This window comes from Trichechus manatus, unplaced genomic scaffold (assembly GCF_000243295.1).
Source record: "Trichechus manatus latirostris isolate Lorelei unplaced genomic scaffold, TriManLat1.0 scaffold00056, whole genome shotgun sequence".
NCBI classification, from domain to species: Eukaryota; Metazoa; Chordata; class Mammalia; order Sirenia; family Trichechidae; genus Trichechus; species Trichechus manatus.
The window spans coordinates 7970455-7993716 of NW_004443992.1; the positions used below are offsets into that span (position 1 = coordinate 7970455).

General features: G+C 40.8%; 1 protein-coding gene across 1 annotated transcript in view; it reads left to right on the forward strand.

Moving 5' to 3' along the window:
• The first annotated feature begins 498 nt into the window (after positions 1-498).
• LOC101341581 (aldehyde oxidase 2-like) overlaps positions 499-23262 on the forward strand; it is a 212386-nt gene continuing 189622 nt past the window's right edge. Inside the window, 10 exon segments of the mRNA XM_023732911.1 lie at positions 499-674; positions 1685-1835; positions 2281-2373; positions 7455-7624; positions 8434-8548; positions 9266-9388; positions 9918-9993; positions 12454-12578; positions 17551-17637; positions 19750-19977. Coding sequence (XP_023588679.1) covers positions 499-674; positions 1685-1835; positions 2281-2373; positions 7455-7624; positions 8434-8548; positions 9266-9388; positions 9918-9993; positions 12454-12578; positions 17551-17637; positions 19750-19977 — 1344 coding nt within the window.

Below are 23262 nucleotides of genomic sequence, written 5' to 3' on the forward strand. Positions count from 1 at the left end.
AATAATCACCATCATTTACCAAAAATATTGCTAAGTGTCCTCAAAAAAAAAAAAACCCAAACAACCATTTCTGTGGTGTTAATTCCAACTTACAGTTACTCCAAGTGTATCACAGTAGAACTGTGCTCCATAGGGTTTTCATGAAGTGACTGATTTTTTTGGAAGTAGGTCACCGGGCCTTTTTCCCAAGGTGCGTTCGAGTGGATTTGAACTCCTAGCCTTTGGGTTAGCAGCTTAGAGGTAACCATTTGCACCACCCAGGGACTCCTAGGTGCCCTCCAGTGTTTATATTTGAAATTTTAAACTAAAATTCAGAGAAAGAGTTGAAGAAATTAGGGAAAGAATAAAACTATGACTTCTATTGTTAACTTACAGTTGATCAGCAGAACCCAGCATGCAAGGTCTCCCCTGGTTGATTTAGGGACGCTATGACTTCAGAAAAGTTTTGCCAAAGGAGATGGGAGAAGACACTTTGAGAGTGGAGGGTACTCCAAGCGCATGGGTTTTTATGAGGATGACTGTAGCAATGAGTGGAGTGGCTTTGAAGTAAAAAAGAAGCTGGTCCTACACAATGTCACCCGTGTTGTGTTCTCACCGCCCTCACAGTTTAACCAGAATCAGTTCATGAGGAAATCATCAGATAAACCCAAACGGAAGGACAGTCTGCAAAACAAGTAGTCCATGGCTCTCCACAAATGGCAAAAGCTGGAAAACTCTTCTAGAGTAAAGGAGACTAAAGAACTTTGAAGATGACACCACAATCAAAGTGTCATTCTTCATTATATCCTGGAATTGGGGGGAGGGGATAGTGTGGGTAATAAAGGCCTTTTTTTTTGGTACAATTAGAGAAATTCGAATATGAACTGTATATCAAATAAAGTATTGAATCAGTGTCAAGTCTCATGGTCTTGATAATGGTATTGTGGTTATATAGGAGAAATTTTATGAGCTGCAGGCAGAGATATTTAGGGATGAAACATCATGATGTCTATGTCTAACTCTCCAATGCTTCAGCTAGAATTGTATGTGTGTATGTGAGTGTAGCTAGCTACAGGGAGAGTGAGCAAACTTGGCACTACATTAATTGGTGAATCTAGGTGCAGAGCATATAGGTATTTATTGTGCTATTCTTAAGACTTTCCCATAGGCTTGAAAGTTTTCAAACTAAAGAGTTGTTCTTGTTCTATTCCAGTGGGAGTTTCAGCTTTCAGGCAAGACCCACATCAACAAAATGCCCTTGCCACTGTGAAAGCTGGAATGAGGGTCCTTTCCAAAGATGGCACAGACACTGTCGTGGACTTAAGCATTATATGCAGGAGTTGGCCCTACTACAGTCAGTGCAAATAAGTCCTGTCAGCAGCTTATTGGAAGGTGATTTACAAACATGTACATCATACCAAATAAAGTCTATCATCCCTTGAATCATGACAGTTGACATTATCATCAAAGGAAGAGACCTGTATCTCTTCTCTATAACATCATAGTGTTGTACAGTAAGTGTACATAGTTATTAAAAGCAAGATTTTAAGTAAAGTAGTATACACAAAGATTTTGTTATGATATTGCTATATAAGAAAAAGGATTTTATCAACCGTTGTTCATAATGTGAAAATTAATTTTCTAGTAGATATTGCACACCTGTTTATACTTTACTAAATTAGTTGGATTTCTCCTTTGTATCTAGGTGCTGGGATGAGGAAATGTTAAGTGAAGCTTGCAGGCTTGTTCTAGATGAAATCACCCTTCCAGGCTCTGCCCCCGGAGGAATGGTGGAATTCCGAAGAACTCTCGTGATCAGTTTCCTCTTCAAATTCTACTTAAATGTTTTGCAGCAGGTAAAGATGAGGGTAAAGATGGGTTTGTCTTCAGGATACTCTGGGCAAAAGGGTTTGTTTCAGGTGCTGAACACAAGCGCTGTTTTCAAGTGATTTTTTGAGGTCCCTTATGAGATGAAGGAGCCCTGGTTGCACAGTGGTTAAGCATTAAGCTACTAACCAAAAGGTCAGCAGTTTGAATCCACCAGTGGCTCCTTGGAGACCTTATGGGGCAGCTCTACTCTGCCCTACAGGGTTGGTATGAGTTGGAATTGATTAGACAGCAAAGGGTTTTTATTAGATGAAACCCAAAGAGCTCTTCTAATTCATATAAATTTCCCCAAAGCAATGAAAATTAAGGTCTGAAAACAATGCAGATATAGATTAAAAATATATGTTTTATATCAATCAAATATATCTTCACAATTAAGAGTTTCCGTTAAAATCAAAGGCGTCTTTATTTCAGGATCCCAGTGGATATCCTGACATCTCCAAAGAATTCCTAAGTGTCCTAGAAGATTTTCCTTTGACCATACCTCACAGGATACAGTCGTACAAGGTCAGTACATTTTATGAAAGAATAGAAGAGCAGAGTGGGACGGCAACTGTCTTTCGGCGTGGCTTTACTTTTTAATTTCAAATTGCTGTTATAGGGTCAGCCTATATGAAGGGGTCAGCTATATAAACGCTTTAAAGAAAGCTATCTGTATTAGTTTCCTAAGACGGCCATAACAAAGTACCACAAACTGGGTGGCTTCAAACAACAGAAATTTATTCTCTCACAGTTCTGGAAGCCAGAAGTCCAAAATCAATATGTCAGCAAGGTTAGCTCCTTCTGAAGGGCTCTGAGAGAGAGTCTGTTCCATGCCTCTCTCTTAGCTTCTAGTGGTTTCCCACAATCCTTGGCATTCCTTGGCTTGTAAATAATATCACTCCAATCTCTGCCTCCATTATCACGTGGATGTGTGTCTGTGTCCAAATTTCCTCTTATAAAGACACACTAATCATTTGATCAGGACTCACCCTAATCCAATATGACCTCATCTGAATTTGATTATACCAGCAAAGACTCTATTTCTACATAAGGTCACATTCACACGTACAGGGGTTAGGACTTCAGCATATATTTTTGGCTGACACAAGTCAAATCATAAACACTAAGTAAATGCTTTCTGCAAGAAATAATCAGTTACAAAATACAATGGAATAAAATTCCCCATTTACAACACCAAACAAACAAACCAACCTGTTGCCTTCGAGTCTGTTCAGATTCACAGCAATCCTATAGGATAGGGTTTCCAAAGCTGTAAAAATCTTTAAGAGTAATCGCAACAAGAAATGTGCAGGTCTACAGGAAAAAAACTTTTTAACTATACTGGTGAACTAAAAAAAAAAAAGGACTTGAACGAAGGGAAAAACATAGCTAGTCTTTGGCTAGGAAGACACAATATACAAAGATATTAAGTGTCTTCTAAATTATTCTATAAATTAAATGCATTCCCAATCAGAATACCAACAGCATCTTTTGGAAACTAGATTTTAAAGTTCATTTGTTGTCGTTAACTGCCGTTGAGTAGATTCTGATTCATGTGACCCTGTGTACAACAGAACAAAACGTTTCCCGGTCCTACCCCATCTTTATGATCATTGGTATGTTTCAGTCCATTGTTGTAGCTACTGTGTCATCCATCTCATTGCAGGGTTCCCTCAATTTTTGGCCAACCTAGCGGGCTCATCTTCCAGCACTATGCCAGACAATATTCTTTTGTGATCCTTAGGGTTTTCATTGCCTAATTTTTGGAAGTAGATTGCCAGGCCTTTCTTCCTAATCTGTCTTAATCTGGAAGCTTCAATGAAACCTACCACAGGTGACTCTGCTGGTATTTGAAATACTGGTGACACAGCTTCTGGCATCATAGAACGTGCAAGCCACCACAGCACAACAAACTGACGGGTGGTGGAAAGTTTATCTAAAAAGATAAAAATAGACACTTTTGAAAAATAAAAATAGAAATGAGAGGAACTACCTCTAATATTTAAATTTATTAGACAGCTATAGTAGTTAAAAAATTGTAAGTCCTGATACAGGAAGGGACAAACAGACCTATAAAACAGTGCAGAGTCCAGAAATAAATGGGAAACGGAAATTGGGAATCATTAGAAATAAAGACACATTTCATGTAAGTGTAAGATAATTTAGTATATAGTAAAGGATACTAGTAAAAGTAGGAAGCAATTTTAAAAACAAAGAAAGAAACAAAACTATGTTTCTACCTTTCACCTTACAATGAAAATAAATTCCAAATTGATTATAGATTTAAACATTAAAAACTAAAGCCATAAAATTACTAGGCAAAAATACAAACGAACTTGTTTTTTAAATCCATAGCTTAGGGAAGTCCTCTCTAAACATAACACGAAACCCAGAGGCCATAAAGGAAAACATTGATACATTTGATGATATAAAACAGAAAAACTTTCGTACAAAAAAAGAGAAAGAAACATATTTCAACAAATACTTTGATAAATCAATAAACAAACAAAAAATGGTAAAAAAAAAAATGGTAAAGAATATCCACTGGAAGTTTACTGGGGAAAAAAATATTAAGCTATATTGAATATCACTCATATTTTTTAGAATGCAACAATTTAGATTGACAACGATTTCAAAATTTGATAATACCCACCACTGATTAACTTTGACTTTCTTTTCACAAGCATACTTTCTCAGTTAATAATAAAAATAATTGAAATCTAAAAGCATATATTTTTTGTTAAAATTTAAAAACAAAACGTTTGGAGTTACCAGAGCCTAGCAGCAGGGGGCAGCAGAGACTCCTTGCTGCCTCCACATATTTTTTTTGTTCCGGTTTTACAAAAGTAGCTTTTCCCTGATGCAGTTTCTGAGGTGACAGAGCGCAACAAGAATGGAGATGTATTATCAGTTCTTGTCACCTCCTTAGCGGCAATAAGTAATCAACTGGCAGCTGGCTAGATGGTAACTTTGAGTGTTCTGTCCAGGCCAGAATATGTGCATCCCACACTATGAAGAGTCTTATCTGTGCCATCCACCAGAGGCACCTCTGTTTCTGGGTTGTTACTGAGTCAAGCTGTTCTGTCTCTTCGGGAAGCTGGCATTGAATAAATAGCTGAAGCTCAAAATCTGGATTTTGTCACTGAGAGCTCTTCCTGAACAGTCAATGAACTAGGCAAAACTGAAAAACCAAACCTAACCCACTGCCATCACGTAGATTCCTACTCATAGCGACTCCTAGGGTTTCCAAGGATGTCAATCATTATGGAAGCAGACTACCACATCTTTCTCCCATAGAGCCACTGGTGGTTTCAAACCACTGACCTTTCAGTTAGCACTCGATCACTTTACCCACTGTGCCATCAGGGCTCCCCTAATTAGGCAAAGGGGAGCAGAAACAGGAAAATGCCAGAAAAAAAATTCTCATTTGCATTTCTGAGCAGACATCAGCAACCATGGTCATGTTAGCTACATGGCTTTGGGGTTGGAAATCAGCTGAGGTTGGGAGAGGAAGATGAGAGATAAAATCAGAGCGTGAGTGTAAAAGCCTGGGCCAGCTCTCTTCCTCTGCCTACAAGTGGACACTTGGGCCAAAACAGGCTCCCTCTGCAGTCTGCTGCCTCAGGCTCTTTCCAATGCTTCGAACCCGTTTCCTCCTATTGTCCTTTCTGCCCTCTTCTAGTCTAGTATTTCAGACCTTGCTTTGCTTCCTGGGCTGCCCTCACACAGTAGAATCCAGTTCCCGTCAATGAAGGGGGGACCCAAGCAAGCACTTGTCCTCAACTCCCGCTAAACCAGTCAGTGCCATGCCCAGCTCAGCTGTCTATGGAGATGGTACCTCTGCACGGATACAGTCAGGGTCTGTACTGTCAGCCGCAAGGCCACTTTTCCTCAGAGAAGTAGGCCCATCACTGGCTATTAAAAAAAAAACAAAACCAAAAAACATTGCTGTTGAGTCAATTCCAACTCATGGTGATCCCATGTGACAGGGAAGAATTGCCCCATGGAGTTTTCTAGGCTCTTTACAGAAGCAGTTTGCAAGACCTTTCTTCATAGAGCCCATGAGTGGGTTTGAACCGACAACATTTAGATTATCAGCCGATGATTGGTTCTTCCACTGGCATGGACTGATCTGCTGTAGCTGGGTCAGTTGTTGGTCCAAGTAGGATTTACCAGACAGCAGAGAAGAACCTGGTACTTGTAGAACTGCCTGGTGCTCATTCCCAGGCTCACTGAAAGACATTTGCAGGGGGCAGGTGGATTCACTGTATAACTTCGGTTACACAGAATATAAGAACTGAAACTCTTAAAGATCTTTTACATCTTGTCCCATTGCCTGCATGGGGTGGGGGGGTGGTGTGGGAGATAAGGCTTTATCCCCACCCCAATTTCAAATTCCTGGACTCCCAAGTCAGTAAAAAATTCTCTCCTCTTAGTTTACAAGTTCAAAATGTTGTTTTAGCTGAGAAGCATGGATCTAATCTCACAGCTTCATTTTGCAGGCTCAGAAACTGAGCCCAAAGAGCTTCAAACAAACAAACAAAAACTCCTGTTCAAAATCCCTTGTAGCAGAACTGAGACTAGAACCCATGTCTCCTGTTTTCTGGTGGGACACTCATCCCGTCTACACTGCCTCCCTGCCTGCATGGAGACATCACTGCGGGCTAGCTACACAGTTCCCAGAGTTTTAAGCTGACAGTAACCAGAGCACATGGACTTCCACTTGCTGAAACTGGAAAATTTTATCCCAAGTGGCCTTTCACTAAAATCTGTTTTAGAAAACATTTAGGTTTTCTCAGAAAAGCAAAGTTTTCCGTCTGCTAACTGTCACAAATAGGGCAGTGGTGATTCAGTGGTAGAATTCTCCCCTTCCATGCAAGAGACCCCGAGTTCAATTCCCAGCCAATGCACGTCATGTGCAGCCACCACCCTTATGTCAGTGGAGGCTTGCATGTTGCTATGATGTGGAACAGATTTCAGCAGAGCTTGTAGATTATGACAGACTAAGAAGAAAGGCCTGGCAACTCAATTCTGAAAATCTGCCAGTGAAAACCCTATGGATCACAAGGGTTCGATCCACATTCGATCATGGGGGTGGTGCAGGACCAGGCAGCATTTCGTTCCATTGTGCATGGGGTTGCCATAAGTCTAGGAACGGCAGCTAATAACAATAACAAAAAACCAACCCATTGTCGTCGCGTCAATTACAACTCACAGCGACCCTATAGGACAGAGTAGAACTACTGCATAGGGTTTCCAAGGAGCAGCTGGGGGATTTGAACTGCCAACCTTTTGGATAGCAGCCGAGCTCTTAACCACTGTGCCACCAGGGCTCAACAATAACACTAGCTGTCACAAAGCCAATGCTTACTCATGGTCCAGTCCCTACCCTGCCTCGTCTTCACCACACTTGCCCTCTTTACCTCATATAGATAAACAATGAGCCAGAAGAAAAATCTGGTTTAAGCTAAAAACAGACTAGTTTGGAAAGCCTGGCCTCACGTGGAGTATAGAAAGATCCACGAGATTCCTGGTAGATGTTTCTGTCTCATAAATACTCATGCTTGATCAATTTGCTTTGTGTTTTGCTTTGTTTTTAAATACAGTGTGTAGATCCCCAGCAGCACCCCCAACACCCAGTTGGACGGCCCATCATGCATGAGTCAGGCATTAAACACGCCACAGGGGAAGCTGTATTTTGTGACGACATGCCTGCTTTACCAGAAGAACTCTTCCTGGCTGTGGTAACCAGCACCAGGCCGTATGCCAAACTCGAGTAAGTAAAGCAGTGTTGTAAAGCCAGTGATACATAAAAGATACTTAAGGGAGTACTCATCTATTAAGGGTCTACCCAATCCAACACCTTGAGGCAGTTCACTAAAAAGCAATCCCAGCGTATACCTTGATAAAGGAAAAGAGAAGAAAGAAAAATGCAGGTTTGGGAGAAGATAAAAGAATAAATACAACAGAGCTGGTATCCAATTTGTCAGAGAATTTAAAGGGGGTGAGAACCACTTCCTCAGCTCATGAGATCCCCAAAGAGCTATAATTCTCTCTACCTTTTTTCTGGATGTCCATCTTCAGAGGAGCCCGAGTTCCTAAAAGGCATTAGTTTATGAAACCTCAAGGCTACATGTATGCAGAAGGTGAGAATAACAAAATACTCTCCTAAGGATCCCCCTTTTTTGTCACCTCTGCAACCAGTAAAACCAATATTTTCCACTCCCCATAGTGTTAGCATGGTTTCACCACACTTCCCGTTACAGACTTGCCCGGTGGCACTCATGTGCATTACAGTGGGGTTCCTGGGACTTACCACCACCACCAGTTGCTTGTCCAGTCGGTTCCGACCGGTGGCAAACCCATATGTGTCAGGGTAGAACTGTGCTCCATAGGGTTTTCAATGGCTGGTTTTTTGGAAGTAGATTTCCAAGCCTTTCTTCCAAGGCCTCTGGGTGAACTTGAACCTTCAACCTTTCAGTTAGCAGCCGAGAGTGTTAACCATTTGCAACACCCAATTCACAGAGCAGAGCAGCCACATAGTCTGTGTAACTTTGCGCCTTCGTGGTTTCGTTTCTTTCCCAGTTCCACTGATGCCTCTGAGGCGCTCACATTGCCTAGTGTGGTGGATGTGGTAACGGCCCAGGATGTGCCAGGTGACAATGGCAGCAAAGAGGAAAGACTGTATCCACAGGACGAGGTAGTCTGATAACAGTGCCTAAGATTCATTCAGTGCGTTAGTAACAGTGGCAGCTGATATTCCCTGGTACTGACTATTTTCCAGGTGCCTTTTATACACATGATCACATATAATCCTCCCAGCAACTTTGGAGTATTCATTTGTGCTAACCTTGCTTTGAGAGGCATTGGTGGTTTAATGGTAGAATTCTCGCCTTCCGTGAAGGAGGCCCGGGTTTGATTCCAGGCCAGTGCGCCTCATGCGCAGCTACCACCTATCTGTCAGTAGAGGCTTACGTGTTGCTGTGATGCTGAACAGATTTCAGCGGAGCTTCCAGGATAAGACGGACTAGGAAGAAAGGCCTGGCGATCTACTTCCAAAAGTCTGCCAATGGAAACCTTATGGATCGTAACGGTCAGATCTCATCCAATCATGGGAATGGCACAGGGCCAGGCAGTGTTTTGTTCCACTGTGCCAACTCAAAAGCAGTTAGCAATAACAACAGCGTTGTTTCAGGACAGATTTAACATGGTTATCTCCATTTTAAGATGAAGACATTGAGGCTTAGAGAGTTTTAGTAAATGCCTGAGGCCATATAGCTAGTGGTGGCCAAGCTAGCATTAAACAGCAACTCCATACACATCATCTCAGGCTGTGTCACTCCCACACTGACAGGGACGTCTCTGGTGGACATTTTGGTTCCATTCGAGCACGTTTCTTGGTCTGGTTTTTCTGCAGGTGGTTTGTGTGGGTCAGATTATCTGTACTGTGGCTGCTGATTCATATGTTCATGCCAAGCAGGCCACCAAAAAGGTGAAGATTGTGTGCCATGATGTGGAGCCTGCGATTGTGAGCATTCAGGTATAGAGAAATCTGCTCAGTCTTGTGGTCATTTGGCAACAAGTGTTTTCAGAAAGTTCCAAAGCATGTTGTTATCACAGTACTTGTGAAACCCCTTTATCCTGTGTGGCATTTCCCAGCTGTTATGACGATAACACAGTCTAGAAAGCATATTTTCTCCTAAAAGATCCAGTCACCCAAGAACCCTAGTCTCCCTGATCCTTCTTGATGTTCTGGGTGGGCTGCCTTTCTTTTCTCACCCCCAGATGCTTCTGGCTAGTAATGAGCTCCCCCCAGCTCACAGTGGACGGCTCGCTAACTGTGCCTGGTCTCTGTCTCCACTGTGCCTGAAGGACACAGTGCCTGAATGGAAACCATCAGAGAAAGCCCCAAATTTCAAACTTGGCATTCAAATCCTAGAAAATGCAAATCCTTGCCTCTTAGGTGAATTTTAACATTTTTAAATGCGAAAAATGTGTTTCACCTAGTTCCTGTCCCATTTTCCCACTGCCGTGGTCCTTCACTTCCACTGAGTTTTCTCTTGTTCCAGGAGAAACCAGCTAAGCACCCCCTGAATGGAGTGTCCTTTTCTCAGGGCTTTTCTGCACTTTTTGCCACTTTCCAAGGTAAAGCTGCAGTGATTCCTTTCACATATTCCTGAGAGATCCACCGGAGAGGGAAAATATACTATTACTTAGAGGAGGGACAGTGAGAGGATTTATCTGTGTTACACTGGCTAGGCTGGGCAGCCTACCATCACCCCCTGCTCCTTTACCTAAGAACAGAAACTAGAGATTTGTCCTCAAACGAATACAGGGGAGTCCCATCTCACTGGGGGTCAGATTATAAGTGAGAATCAAGAATGATCAAAATTAACCTTAACATAGTTTACACTAGTCCAAGATAAACCAAGATAAGGTGAATCAAAAATTAAAATGTCAAAAATGAAACCATAAAATCCAAAGAAGAAACCATGGGAGAACTCCTTTATAGTATTGCTAACTATGACTTAAACTCTAAATTCCATAAAAGAAAAGGTTGATAAATTCAATTACATAACAAATTGCACAGTAAAATTTTAATAAGCAATAGTCAAAATACAAGCATCAAATTGGATGCAACAAAACACCAATCATTCATTGGGCCTGAAAAAAAACTAGAACAAGGAAACATTCAGGAGGCATTTCAATCCGTTGATCAAATTATTGAAGGTGAATTCTTAAGTCCTTTCCTGAAGAGATTAATGCAATTTTAATCAGCGATGCTTGGCCTATAGAACTTGGATTCAATTGACTCATCTTCATTCTTCTAATGCAAATTAGTAAAGAGGTGGACAATCCAGAACAGCAGACTCAGAGCGGAAGAGACGTTTTGTGAAGGACACTGACCCCTTGGTCAAAGAATTTGTACTGGTTCCGTAGACTATGCAAGACATTTGAGATTTTGAATGGGAAGGTGACAGGATCATAGTTGTCTTTTAGTGCACCAGGCAGTGCGTTGTGGCTTGAAGTGGGAAGATCATGTCCATCAGAGACAAGGCCACAGGTCATTACAGTATGCCAGGTAAGAGATGATGACTGGTGCGAAGGAGTAGAGAGGAGACCATAAGTGTAAGAGGTATTTAGTCACTGACTAGCAAAGGAGAATCAAAGACAACTTTGAAGTTAGAGATTAGCTGACTGAGGATAAGGTGGTGTCATTAAGAACATGGGAAACATCATGACATGTTTGGAGGCAGGCAGAAGCTGAAAGTTTTGAGGGGCCAGCAGGCCATTTGCAAGGAGATGTCCACAGGTAGTCAGATGGGAATTCCAAGGCTTTAAGAAATGCTGAGTCTAGAGATGTGGATTTGGGAGAAACTATGAGAGTGAATAAAGTCACCAAAGGAGACAATAATACCTAAAAAACTATTTTTAAGACATTTCTCTTACTAGTTCCACCGAGGTTTCAAGGTGGCTTCCAGAGAAAAAGACAAGTGAAGGGAGATGAGAGAGGAGGAATCAGTACTATGATTGATTAATGAAAATTATAGCCAACAAACACATGACAGAAGGGAGGGAAGAGAAACAGAGAGAGACAAAGAGAACCAGAGAGAAGGCCTGAAGATAGAACCTTGGTGACACTTTCATTTGGAGTTATTTTTAAGTTCTCAGACATCTATCACCTAGAGAACTAAAATTGGATGAATCTAATAATTCCAAAATGCCCATCCTGTATGCTTAGGGATGATTGAGCTTAAGGGTATGAATTCAAGGGCTGCTCATAATTTTTTTTTATACCAGGTCAATTTAAAATTTATGTTTATGGGTTGATTACTAAATGCTTAACCAAGTCTTTCCAGTTGCCCTGGTATTTTCTGTACCATCTCCAACTTCTTGAATGCAAATAAACTTTACTTTTTAATACTTATGACTAATCATAGATTCCTGAAGTTTTTACTCCCTACTTGGATGAAATTTGGAAAAAAAATTATTTTATCCCCAACACCTTTCTTTCTCCCACCCTCCACATACACCCATTTATTCTTTGTAGTTGAAGTCCCTGTAGGTTTTAATGAGGCTTCTCAATAGGCACTGACATTGTAGTTTGAGGTTTAATCTTTCTAGTAAGCAGATGCAATATGTATGGCTGGCTGGGTATCGATGCTGAGGTGCAAGTTTCGATATGCTCTATAAAGTCATCCCTGCCCCCAGGCAGTTTCGTTACAGAACTGGATTCACCCTTAGGTAGAACATCGCATTTTTTATTTTTTCCTGACAATTGAGTTATTGCTAACGTCAATAATAATTAGTTTCTAGTTCTTGAGAATACACTGATGTGGGCAAATGGGGAAATGGAGCCAAGCGTGCGTGAGAATTTTTAACTGCACATAGTGTTCAATTATCACGTGTATGATAATAGCCGCCTGTGAAATTTTGCCAAACAATAATGATTCCTTAAAATCAAGACAGGAAACCAAATGTTATCCCCATGACCTGGAAGAAAATAATACTAACATTTCGTAAAATGCTTTGCACTCTGTTTTGAATATATTTAAACTAAATATCTCTAAAAATAAGAACCCATTTACTTGCTGTGTTTAACAGGGGAAGTGCACTTTCGAGGACAGGAACATTTTTATATGGAAACTCAAAGGGTTCTTGTGGTTCCAAAGGCAGAGGATAAAGAAATGGATGTATATGTGTCAAGCCAGGATGCAGCATTTACACAGGTAAGCCCTTTCCCAATCACTGTTTCTTGGGTCACAGTCAATGAACTGCAAAGTGAAGTGGTATCATTTTCTTGATTAATAACCGTGGAACTCAGGTATAATGGTAATGGTTAGCCATTAAATGGTTTGACATTAAAATAGAGGCAAAGCCTAGCTCTAATTTTTCTCAGAGCTTTATCCAGAATTAGGTATGCATTCCTAAACCTTTAAAGACCTTTTAAAATTTTATAGAACATGAATGTAATTCTAGAGAATAAAATGGATGTTACATACTGTAGCATTTTGATATTAATTTTCAATTCATTCAGATCCATGAATTGGTGAATCTTCAGCCCGTTGTAGCTAAAAGACTGGCCTCTATCCTTATTTTATTTCTCTTCCCCAATACTATGATATTCATGTGTTTCTATTATCTTCCTTGGAGTCCCTGGGAGGTGCAAATTGTTAACGTGCTCAGCTGCTAATGGAAAGGCTGGAGGTTCACGTCTACCCAGAGGCACCTCAGAAGAAAGTCCTGGAGATCTAGTTCCAAAAAATCAGCTATTGAAAACCCTACAGAGCACAGTTCTTCTCTGACTCACATGGGGTCGCCATGAGGAGAAATCAGCTCAGTGGCAACTGGGTTTTTTGTTTGTTTTTTAATCTTGCTTAGCCCACACATCCCAGTGGACATCATGTCTTTGATTCAGGACACTTCTTGCACTACACACATTATTCTCAGTTCTCACAGACAGCAAGTCCATCATCTGTTTCCCCAGAAGCTTGTTCCCCACTGTCGCTCACTGCAAAGACTGCTCCCTGCTATGTCTAGGGCCTCTCATCCAGCGGCCTTCCAGCTCTTCTGTTCAGCTCTCTATTCCAAGTGTGAGCTGATCATAGCTTTCTGTGCTGGTGGGCCAGATTCTGCCCAGCGAGGCGGGAGGAATTATCTCCCGATTGATGTCTGAGTTAAACATGGGCGACATCTTTCTTTAAACTTCCTCCCACAGTGCTACTGAAGGGCTGCCATTACCACTTCCCACCTGCTGCTTCCACCAGCCGCTTCTCCCGGGCCTCTGTGTCTCGGACGAAGCATCGGTAGCAAACCCAGGTTTACCTTCATGTCACATCAGCTGCTGCCCAGCCCTGCCCACCTGATTCAGCATCATTTTTATGATTTCCCTCCAGATGGTGCATCGTTCCCTCTGACTGACCCATCTGCCAGTTCTCTTACACATATCATGCTAATACTTAAGATGGAGGAGTCTCAAGCCACCCTGTGAGGGACTCTAGGGTCTGCCAGCCAAGGAGAATGAGGAGCTCATTGTGATCATCTTAGTTACATTCTGCAATGTGATCTCTTGTAAATAAATTTTGAAAAGCAATAGCAATTTATTTTCTCAACTTGGGCTTTGCAGGCATTTATAGCAGTTTCTGTAGGCTCTCCCACAAATAAAGATTTTTCTCCAGTCTCTCCCCCAAAATAGATAAAAATGTTTCTCCAGTCTCTCCCCCAAAATAGAAATATATTTTTATGCTGGGCAATTATAAAGGATTTTCTATTTCAGTTAATAAACCCCTTGCTTAGAATGCATGTTCCAAGTAAGCTTCTGGGAGCCTGTAACCAACCCCTGACTCACTTACAGGAAATGGTGGCTTATGCCTTGGGTATTCCAAAGGACAGGATCAACTGCCCGTGAAAAGGGTTGGGGGAAGCCTTCGGAGGGAAAGTGAGTAAGCCTGCACTCCTGGCAGTGGTGGCAGCTGTGGCGGCAAAAGTGAGTGTGCCTGTGACTTGGGGCCCTTTATATTCCAGTCCTCAGCCCTCTATTCCTAACTGGACATACGTCCAAGAGGTGTCTCAAAGGGCTGTCAAGGCTAAAGGCCAAGGGAGGAAGAGACTACCTACCAGTGGACAGGTGTTACCATCCAGGCCTCATATGCGTGAGCCGTGGTGGCAAAGTGGTTAAGAGCTCAGCTGCTAACCAAAAGGTCAGCAGTTGGAAACCATCAGCCACTCGTTGGAAACCCTATGGGGCAGTTCTACTCTGTCCTGTAGGGTCAGTAGGAGCCAGAATCGACTCAACTGCAATGGGTTTGGTTTTTTGGTTTCGGCCAATTTTTTTTTTTTTTTGTTTTGGCCATATGGCACAAGGTTGGGCACGCTTCTCTTTGTGCTGCGTACCTGAGGAAGGGTACCAGAATATTGGATTCTATGTCAATACTCTTACTGCTTTTAGCTGGAAGGGCTTCCTATTTCTCAATAGCAAAGGAATTAACAGTAAGTGAAATGGGTGATTTGGTTAGTCAACAGTATTTTTTGAGACATGGGCAGAACCCTAAGATTTAGAAGTTAGGAAAAAGAAAGAACATTCAGATCTTGCCCTTGGACAGCTTAATATTTCTTAAGTGAGAGGATATCTGATAACACATCAAAAATCGAATGTATTTAAAATGATACTCAAGAAACTTCTGACAGTTATACTTCCAGGAAGACCTATGTGGCTGGGGGACAGGACAGGGAGAGGCACTTACTTCTCATTGAATTCCTATTTTAACCTTTTGATTTTTGTAACATGTGTACATTACCTATTCAGCAAAATTAATTATTTTTTTCAGAAAAACTTGTAAGGCTTACTAATGTACACAGCTAATAAAAGAAGGCTGATATGAAACTGGAAGGACCAGATCCCAAATTTTGTTTAGTCCAAAGCAGACCAAATATGTTCTCATGCAAGCAAGCTTCTAGGTAGAGTATCCAGTGATCATGAGCACACACACACACACACACACACACACACACACACACACCACTTTCCAGAAAAGAACAAAATTACCAAGGCCACCAGGCAAATGTTCGATTTTGGTAGACCACAAAAATTAGGTGGACTGTGATCTTAAGTGCTTTGTAAAGAAGGTAATCCTAAGCGAAATATTGAAGAAGAGAAAGGTAGGTCTCAGAATATTGAAGAGTAACCAGTATGGGAGTCACAATCAAAGAGATGCTTGTATAGAAAGTGGCTTCTGCTGCTCTTATGGGGGTGGAATTCAAGATGAAAATGTCCAGAGAAGATTCTGGAATTTGAACAACTGCAGAAGTCTAGATGTAAGAAAATTAAGGCTCAGACAAGGGGATGGCTATTGAAAAAGCAGAACTGGATCCTAGAAATGTTGTAAGAGAAGAAATAAATGGCAGGATTTTGAAGATGACCTGGGCGTTTGGATGAAGAATGAGAAATTAAGACTTTAAAATTGAACTTGGAGATGAGTTTACAATTAATACCATTAATATAAATGAAGAATTTGGCCCCTAGAGGTAATAATAAATGAATCGCAGAAACCTCAAACTCAGAGGGTTTTAAATTCTCAGATTACACAGAGGCTGTCCAATAAATAGCTGTTGATGACCACTCTTACTAACTGAAAGTTAAGTACAAAACAACCACAAAAAAATTGTCTATTATGACTCCTAAGAAAGACCAAGATAAAAGGAACTTTTTAAACATAACAATAGCTTCATAGCGGCGTCATTTATATTAAGAAGCAAGAAATTTATAGTTTCCTATTCCTTCCTGGGAATAATTCTTCTCCTTGTCTCTTAATTGTGTGGTCAAGGGGATCTGCCAGTGGTTTCTGGAACATTCCACAAACTTGACCTCTCAATCTCAAATCTCTTAAAGTTGTAGTTCTATTTTTTTTTCCTCTCCAGGACTGGCCACCCAATCCGTTTTATTTTAGAGCGTGGGGATGACATGTTAATAACAGGAGGACGCCACCCACTACTTGGGAAATATAAGGTGAGTGGACAGGAAAGTCATTACATATAATATAGACAAATTAAGTGATTCACTAACTTGCGGTTTCAAATATCTGCAGAGCCCTGTGCTCACCCACACCCTCCCCAGACAACAGGATTGCTGTATCTTTTACCAAGCCTTGGTACTACACTTTGTGTCCATTGAGTCACTGCACATAAAGGAAACCAAACCAGTTACCATCGAGTGGACTCCATCTCATGGCAACCCCATGTGTGTCAGAGTTGAACTGCGCTCCATAGGGTTTTCAATGGCTGATTTCTTAAGAAGTAGATCTCTAGGACTTTCTTCCAAGGCACCTCTGGGTAGACTTCAACCTCCAACCTTTTGGCTAACAGCTGAGCTCATTAACCATTTGTACCACCCAGTGAACATTAATATAGGGAATGAGAGAAAGGCTAAAAGCAAGAAGATGTGAGCAGAAGCTATAGCATTCACAGACCTCCCGTTTCTGGGGGCCTCAGGAATAAAGACATGTTAGGATTTGGCGTGACATTTATTCAAACTTGATTCGTCCTATACACTGGTAAGCTTGTTATAGAAGTACTCCCACCTTGCTAAAGGATATTCTTCCGGCAACTTCAACCCTGTGGAATACAGCCTCTAATCAAGAAGGGAGCAGAAAATAACACTAAGTGTGTAAAGTAACCATCACAAATCTCCAGCACTAAACTCCAGGAGTTTAAGTCAGCAAGAGAGGACCTTTGGTTCTCACTCAGAGCTTTATCGATTCTAACTTACAAACCTTGGTGTGGTTTCCACAGCACTGTGGATTAGAAGCAAATCCTTGGTCTGATACGACTTTCTCTAGGAAGCTTCCCTGACTGAGCCCCCATGTCCTACAGTTTGTTAATTCATCCAGCTGAATGGGGCCCAGCCATTTGTGTTTTAATCTCCGGGTGATTTAGATGCACGTTAAGTTTTGAGAATCATTGGATTAGGAAATAGTTTTAACCCATTTTTACACAGGGGGTTACTGAGGCACAAAAAGGTTGAATGGCCTGCCCAAGGTCGTTCAGCCAGTAAATGGTGGAACCAGAGTTTAAACCCAAGCAGTCTGACTCCCCAACCCACACTCTTACCAGGAATGGAAGGGACTCCCACTTGAATTCTTCAAATGCCCAGGAGGCAGCAGCTGAACCTCACATGCTCACTGAAGTGTTGTTTACCATTCACAGATTGGCTTTATGAACAATGGGAAAATTGAGGCTGCAGACATTGAATATCACATCAAACGAGGCTGCACATCAGATGACTCTGAACTGGTAAGTGACTTACAAAACCAACTGGGGCTCCAGTTATGTGTGGTGACAGGGTAAATGTAAGCTTGGTTTCTTAAATTGTTAATTTAGAAGGTCTGTTGTGTATACCGACACATGCCCATCTTGTATGGAATGCCAGTTGTGAATAAGGACGACTCGACTAGCTTCCAGATCACGATCACTCTCCACCTGTGAGGCGGCCAGGGAACTGCTGGGTTTCTCTGCTGCTCTGGGGCACTTTGTCGTGGAGAATACCCAACACTCATTTCTATTTGCTACACTCTAGTCATGGTGTGTCCCCCCACAACTTCCTCAGAGATCATTCATTCCTTCCCCTCTTCTCTCCCTACCTCAGCACCCTAGACAAGGCCTGTGGGACCAGGGAATTTAGTGTGTTGAAATTAAAAAAAAAAAAACAAAAACAGTTGCTGTCCAGTTGATTCCAACTCATAGTGATGTCGTGTGTGCAGAGTAGAACTGTGCTCCATACAGTTTTCAAGGCCGTGACCTTTTTGGAAGCAGATTGCCAGATCTTTCATTCACATTCTAATACCCTTGACAATAGGTGTAAGGAATCACTGGCCTGATTTGGCTTTTCTCTGCACTCCAGTGTTTCTGTTTATTCCAGAAGCTTCTGAACTCATCTCATAAGGGGGAAGCACCACTTGTTACCTTTGCTTCCCTTTGAGTCCAAAAATAGAAAGCCACAGCCCACTCCACTTACAAGTGAAATGGATGGAATTTTCATGAACCATCCATGGTTTTATGACACATGAAGCTGTCATTTTTAATGCTCAAAACAATTGTATTCTAATTTAAATAACAGATGTGTGTTATAGTACGTTAGAGGAGAGATGCTGTCCTGAGATCCAGCAAATGGTTGCTTGTATTAACTCCAAAAAAGGTTGGAATGGCTGTGCCCATTGGGTAGAGCTGCGCTTTCTACTCTTTTCTGCACCTGGAGTCAGACTTGGTGATTCAGGAGAGTCATGCTAAGCCACTGAGACCAAAATACTCTGGTCAGGCCATTATCAGAAACTTTGGGCTTTGTTTGACCCCTCATGTCTTGTGTACAGAAAAGAGAGGAGAAAAAAATCACAGGAAATATTAAAGAAGTTGGAAGTCTCTAGCCTGAAGGAAAATAAGAAGTCTGAGTGTTTATGGTAACATTTTTTGGGTGTCAGGGAATTAAAAAAAAAAAAGCTAACATTTATTTCCATTTCTATCAAATGCAGAACAAAAATCGATTTGAATTGCAGAAAAAATTTTCATCTACATATATAAATATGGACATATACATAAATAAAATGCATATAAATTTAAATTAGTAGCTGGTCACTCAAGTAGCTGGTCAGGGAACTTGGGCGAGTCCTTTTTGTAGTTGCCCCTGAGAAACACACCTCAGAAGGGCTGGAATTTCACCTGCCTGGAAGGGGGATTTGATTGGGGTGCCGTCGAGTCCATACTGACTCATAGTGACACCATGTGAAAGAGTAAAACTGCCCCATAGGGTTTTCTTGGCTGAAGAAGATCACCAGGTCTTTCTCCCTCGGACACAGAGGGCCACTGGGTGGGTTTGAACCTTTTGGTTAGCAGCCAAGGGCTTAACAGTTGTGCCACCAGGGCTCCTTAGGGAATTTGATTAATGCCTACTTAAGATGGTATCAATCCAGATTTCATGATTTTAATCCACTTTTCACCTTGGAAAACTTTTCAGGTAATAGAATATGCTTTCCTCAAACTGGAAAATGCTTATAAGATTCCCAACCTGCGTGTCTGAGGCCGAGTCCGCAAGACCAATTTGCCATCCAATACAGCCTTCGGGGGATTTGGTTTTCCCCAGGGAGCCTTTGCAACAGAGACCTGGATGACCGCTGTGGCAGCCAGATGCCACCTGCCACCAGAGAAGGTAACCTGATAGGAACTGGTAATCAAGAAAAGTCTTTACACAGGTAAAAGCTCAGCCTTTCAATTCTTAAAATCATGTGGTCTCTAACATGTTTATTTTCAATGCATTCTTTCATGCTGAATTCCATAATAATCGAACGGTTGATCTTTATCATGGACTCACTCTTTGCGGGTCTCGTTGTAAAGTTTTGTCTTTTTATCCACCAGGTTAGGGAGTTAAATGTGTACAAAACAATTGATAGGACAATTCATAAGCAAGAATTTGGTCCCAAGAATTTGATAAGATGCTGGGAGAAATGCATGGAAAATTCTTCCTACCACCTCAGGAAAAAGGCTGCAGAGGAATTTAACCGGCAGGATTATTGGAAGAAAAGAGGAATTGCCATTATCCCCATGAAATTCTCAGCTGGATATCCAGAGACATTTTATTATCAGGTAATTTTCAGAAATACTTGGCAAGTCTGAAAAAAGATTTTCAAGGGCTTTAATAAAAGATCTATTGACACTAGTTTTTAGAAAATTAGCAGCTCCAGAGGGTTTTGGTATTGGTTTGAGAGATTTGCTTCTTTTGCTATAGCAGTTATGGAGCTATTGATAAAGGACAATTACCGATAGCAAGGAAAACGGATATTAAAAAAAACCACAGTTTTAATTTACAAACCATTTTGAGGACTGCCTTAAATCACAGTCAGTTAAACAGCTGTTGTGATGCTCTTGTGTAACCCTCAAGCATTCCTTCTGGAAGGCTTCTCTGATCTGCAGTGCCTGCATCTCTCACTCTTGATTCTACTTCCATTACAGTCACACTATGTTGAGATGGTCAATTTCCCTTTGGGCCTCTTCACTCTAGGCTATGAGCTAAACCCTTGTTTTAGTCGTCTCTTTATTTCTCTGCTTAGTACAAGGCATAAATGTCTGAATGGAACAATGAAGGACTGGATGGTTGGCTGGGTGAATGAGTTGTTACATACATGAGAAGGTGAAACAATTTTTGTGGGTATTGGGTCTTCCCTTGTAATTTCCTCAAAACTGCTCTACTAGTTCTAGAAAAATCAGCTCTGAATGATATGGTCTTTCCTACAAAGGCACAATGGAGTCTTGGAAACTACAGAGAACACACCAGCATTTCTGCCAGTGATCTGTTGTTGTTGTCCGTAGATTTCCCAAAGAATTTATTTCACTTTGGCAGAGTAGTAGTAGCAGGAGGCTAGTAATGAATCTTTTTAAAGGCAGTGCCTTCCAAATCGAGCAAAGACAGATCTCCAAAAGGCAGTATTAGTGGAATTTTAGAACAAATTTTTTAAAAGAATGAGTCTTGTAGCACTGTATTAGAAGATTATTGGAAAAAAGATGAAAATACCTAAATATAATCCTACACTGAATGTCCAGGGGCTCCTTGCCTAAGAGATGTGACTTTTTACAAGGTACTTCTCATGTTTCCAGCAACCACCTTCCCATGGGTGGACCCAAGTCCTGGGAGAGGGGGCAACCCAGTGCATTAAGTTGCTCCAAACTGGGTCATGTGTCTCCTTCAACAACTTCATCTGTCTGTTTGCATTTTGCCACTAGATGACTTGGAAACATAATCCTTACTTTGTAAAACGAGACTCCTTTCAGATGTTTAACCACACCCAAAATAGTGACGTAAAGCAATTATTAAGCTTAGGGAAACAACGAGTAGTTTTACTTTTTTTCCTTATTAATATATATGTATATGTTTTACATGCCCAAAGTTGTCTAACTCTGATCTGCCCTTTAGTCACACCTTAGTTCTCAGAATTTTCCTACCTTCCCCTTGCAAAAATTACCTGACTGAATTCTACTTGCTCAAGACATTCTCCACTCCCCTTTTGAGAGACACTAATCTGAGATCAAAGATTAATAAACTGCACCTGGTAATATCTGTATTTTAGTAAGGAATTTCTAGAGATGGAATTTAAATCTCCATGTTTCCCCAATCTAGGAAACTGAATAACCCTCAGAGCCCCATAGGAGACACGCTTGGACAAGGGGACTCCAAGCATCTTTACACCAAAACACATAGATGGCTCCTTAGTATATTTTCTTTCAAAGAAAATTTGTTAAAATATATTTTTAGTGGCCAATATTTTTCCTTATGAAAATAGCTTTATTCTTTTTTTTGGTGATTATATAAATAATGTGGAGCCTTGGTAGCACAATAGTTAAACACTTGGCTGCTAACTGAAGGGCTGACAGGTTGAAGCCACCCAATGGCCCCTCTGGAGAAAGACTTAGCAATCTGCTCCGGTAAAGATTACAGTTTAAAAAACCCTATGAGGCAATTCTACTCAGTCACATGGGATCACTCTGAGTTAAAAATGACTCAACAGCACCTAACAACAACATATAAACAATACATGTTTATTGTTATTGAAAAAAAAATTTAAATGATACAAAAAATCCAAAGAAAAAAATTAAAATCACCTAAAGCCCACATCCAGAGATAATTGCCATTAATATTTTGTTATTCTTTTATATGCCTCTGTATGCATATATACACATGTCTATGTAATTTTATACAATTGGGATCATTTTATAGGTAATTCAGTTGTAGACATATTTTAACAGATTTTTCTTTTCTTCCTTTTTTTTGGGGGGGAGGGGAGAAGATTGCCTTCTCTCCCACCACCAGATAACCAATGTTCATAGTTAGGTTTACATCCTTCCATTTCTTTCTCCATGTTCATATGATCATAGGTAAACATTCGTACACGTGTATGGGGGTTTAGTGTGTGATATTTTAATATCTTCATAGAAGAATGTTCCTCTCGTCTCCCACTTACTATCTTTCTTCCTCACCTAGTGAATACCAGTTACTGTCGAGTCAACTCTGACTTATGGTGACCCTGTTTGTGTCAGAGTAGAACTGTGCTCCATAGGGATTTCAATGGCTGATTTTTCAGAAGTAGATTGCCAGGCCTTCCTTCTGAGACAACTCTGAATGAAATCAAACTTCCAACCTTTAGGTTAGCAGCCAAGCCATAACCGTTTGCACCACCCAGGGACTCTTTAACAGCTTTATTGAAAAATAATTCACATACCATAAAATGTACCCATTTATGGTTTGAAGCATATTCATAGTGTTTGCAACCATCATCCACAGTCTAATTTTAGAATATAGAGTTTGCAACCATCATCACAATCCAATTTTAGAACATTTTCATTACTCCAAAAAGAAACTCCAACCCATTATCACAGCTAGGTATTTATCCGATGGACATATTCACAAAAAAATTTGCCAAGGCATACATGCAAAGGTGTTCGTTGTTGGAAGATGTTTGTACAGGAGTGAAAAAAATGCACAAAGTGCCTCTTAATTGAGGACTTCTTAAATAAATTATGATACATCTATATGATGAAATAAGGTGCAGATATTAAAATGAATTAGGTGAATTTATTTATGCTGATATGCAAAAAAATCCAAGATAGATTAATAAGGGAAAATGGTATTTACACTGTTATACATTTTGTAAAAATTATTTCACAAAATTATGGAATATTCATTTAAAAATTCTAGAGAAGGAGACTCCGGCAAGATGGCGGTCTAGGCAGAAGCACCACACCGTCCCTCCACAACAAAGATCCGAAAAACTAAGCCAAACACAGAATCAACAATCCTGAAACCCTAGAACATCAAATGAAGAGATAAAGAACTCAGCCGAACACCAAACGGAGTAAGAATACTGAAAGAGAACAGAG